At 58.2% G+C, this 826-nt stretch overlaps 1 protein-coding gene across 1 annotated transcript in view; it reads left to right on the plus strand.

Annotated features, from left to right (window-relative positions):
- Positions 1–826, plus strand: part of MONBRDRAFT_30435 (uncharacterized protein) — a gene marked incomplete at both ends in the record, with an annotated part of 5873 nt that overhangs the window by 1957 nt on the left and 3090 nt on the right. Inside the window, one exon of the mRNA XM_001750876.1 lies at positions 216–761. Within this exon, the coding sequence (XP_001750928.1) occupies positions 216–761 (546 nt within the window). The remainder of the gene's footprint in view (positions 1–215; positions 762–826) is intronic.

Consider the following 826-nt stretch of genomic DNA (forward strand, 5'->3'; position numbering starts at 1 on the left):
TACAGGCCGAGATTCAAGGATTTCACACGGCTTTACAACATTTGCCTGAAGACGTGCGTCCAAGCCTCGAACACAAGCTCCAAGAGAAGAAGGAACGGCTGGATATCTTGCGACAACAGTTATCAGATCAGCCACACGTGGACCACGTCGCAGAACTCGCCCAGCTGCTGCATCAGCACTTTCCAGCGCTGCTGGTCTTTCTGCACCCTGAACAGAGCACCCTGGGAGCGCGCCTCCGCACTGTGCTTGGGCCCAACCTTCCAGCCAGCCTGATCTTGGAGGCCATGACCGAAGTAGACCAGGGTTTGACGCTCTCCAGCCTGGGCCAGCTTGATCTTCATTACAACCAAAATCACAAGGTCTACAAGGCCCGCGCCGCGCTACCAGAATCTGAGGAACAAGATTTGGCTGTGAAAGAGTACGCTTTTGCCCGGCAACACAAGCAGGACCAGTGCCGTACATTCCTGCGCGAGCTTCGCGCCATGCGCCAGCTTGAGCACCCACACATCATTCCGGTCCTTGGCGCGCTCGTGGACGTGCACAGTGGCCACCCCAGCGCCTACTTGGTGCAGCCGTGGTGTACACAGGGTGACTTGCAGCAGTGGCTCGGCAAGGCGCGGCATCTGGCCACCTCGACCGTCGTTGCGAGTTTGATGACGCAGCTGCGCATGGCCCTGGCGTTTATGCATAGCAAGGGCCTGGTGCATCGGGATGTCAAGCTGAGCAATGTGATGCTGGACGGTGACGAGGACCAACCTGTTGTGCGGCTCGGCGATTTCGACATTACCAAGGCTGCCGCTGAAGCCACAATGCTACCATGCACGGC

The sequence above is a fragment of the Monosiga brevicollis genome, genomic scaffold (genome assembly GCF_000002865.3).
Source record: "Monosiga brevicollis MX1 MONBRscaffold_51 genomic scaffold, whole genome shotgun sequence".
Taxonomy (NCBI): Eukaryota; class Choanoflagellata; order Craspedida; family Salpingoecidae; genus Monosiga; species Monosiga brevicollis.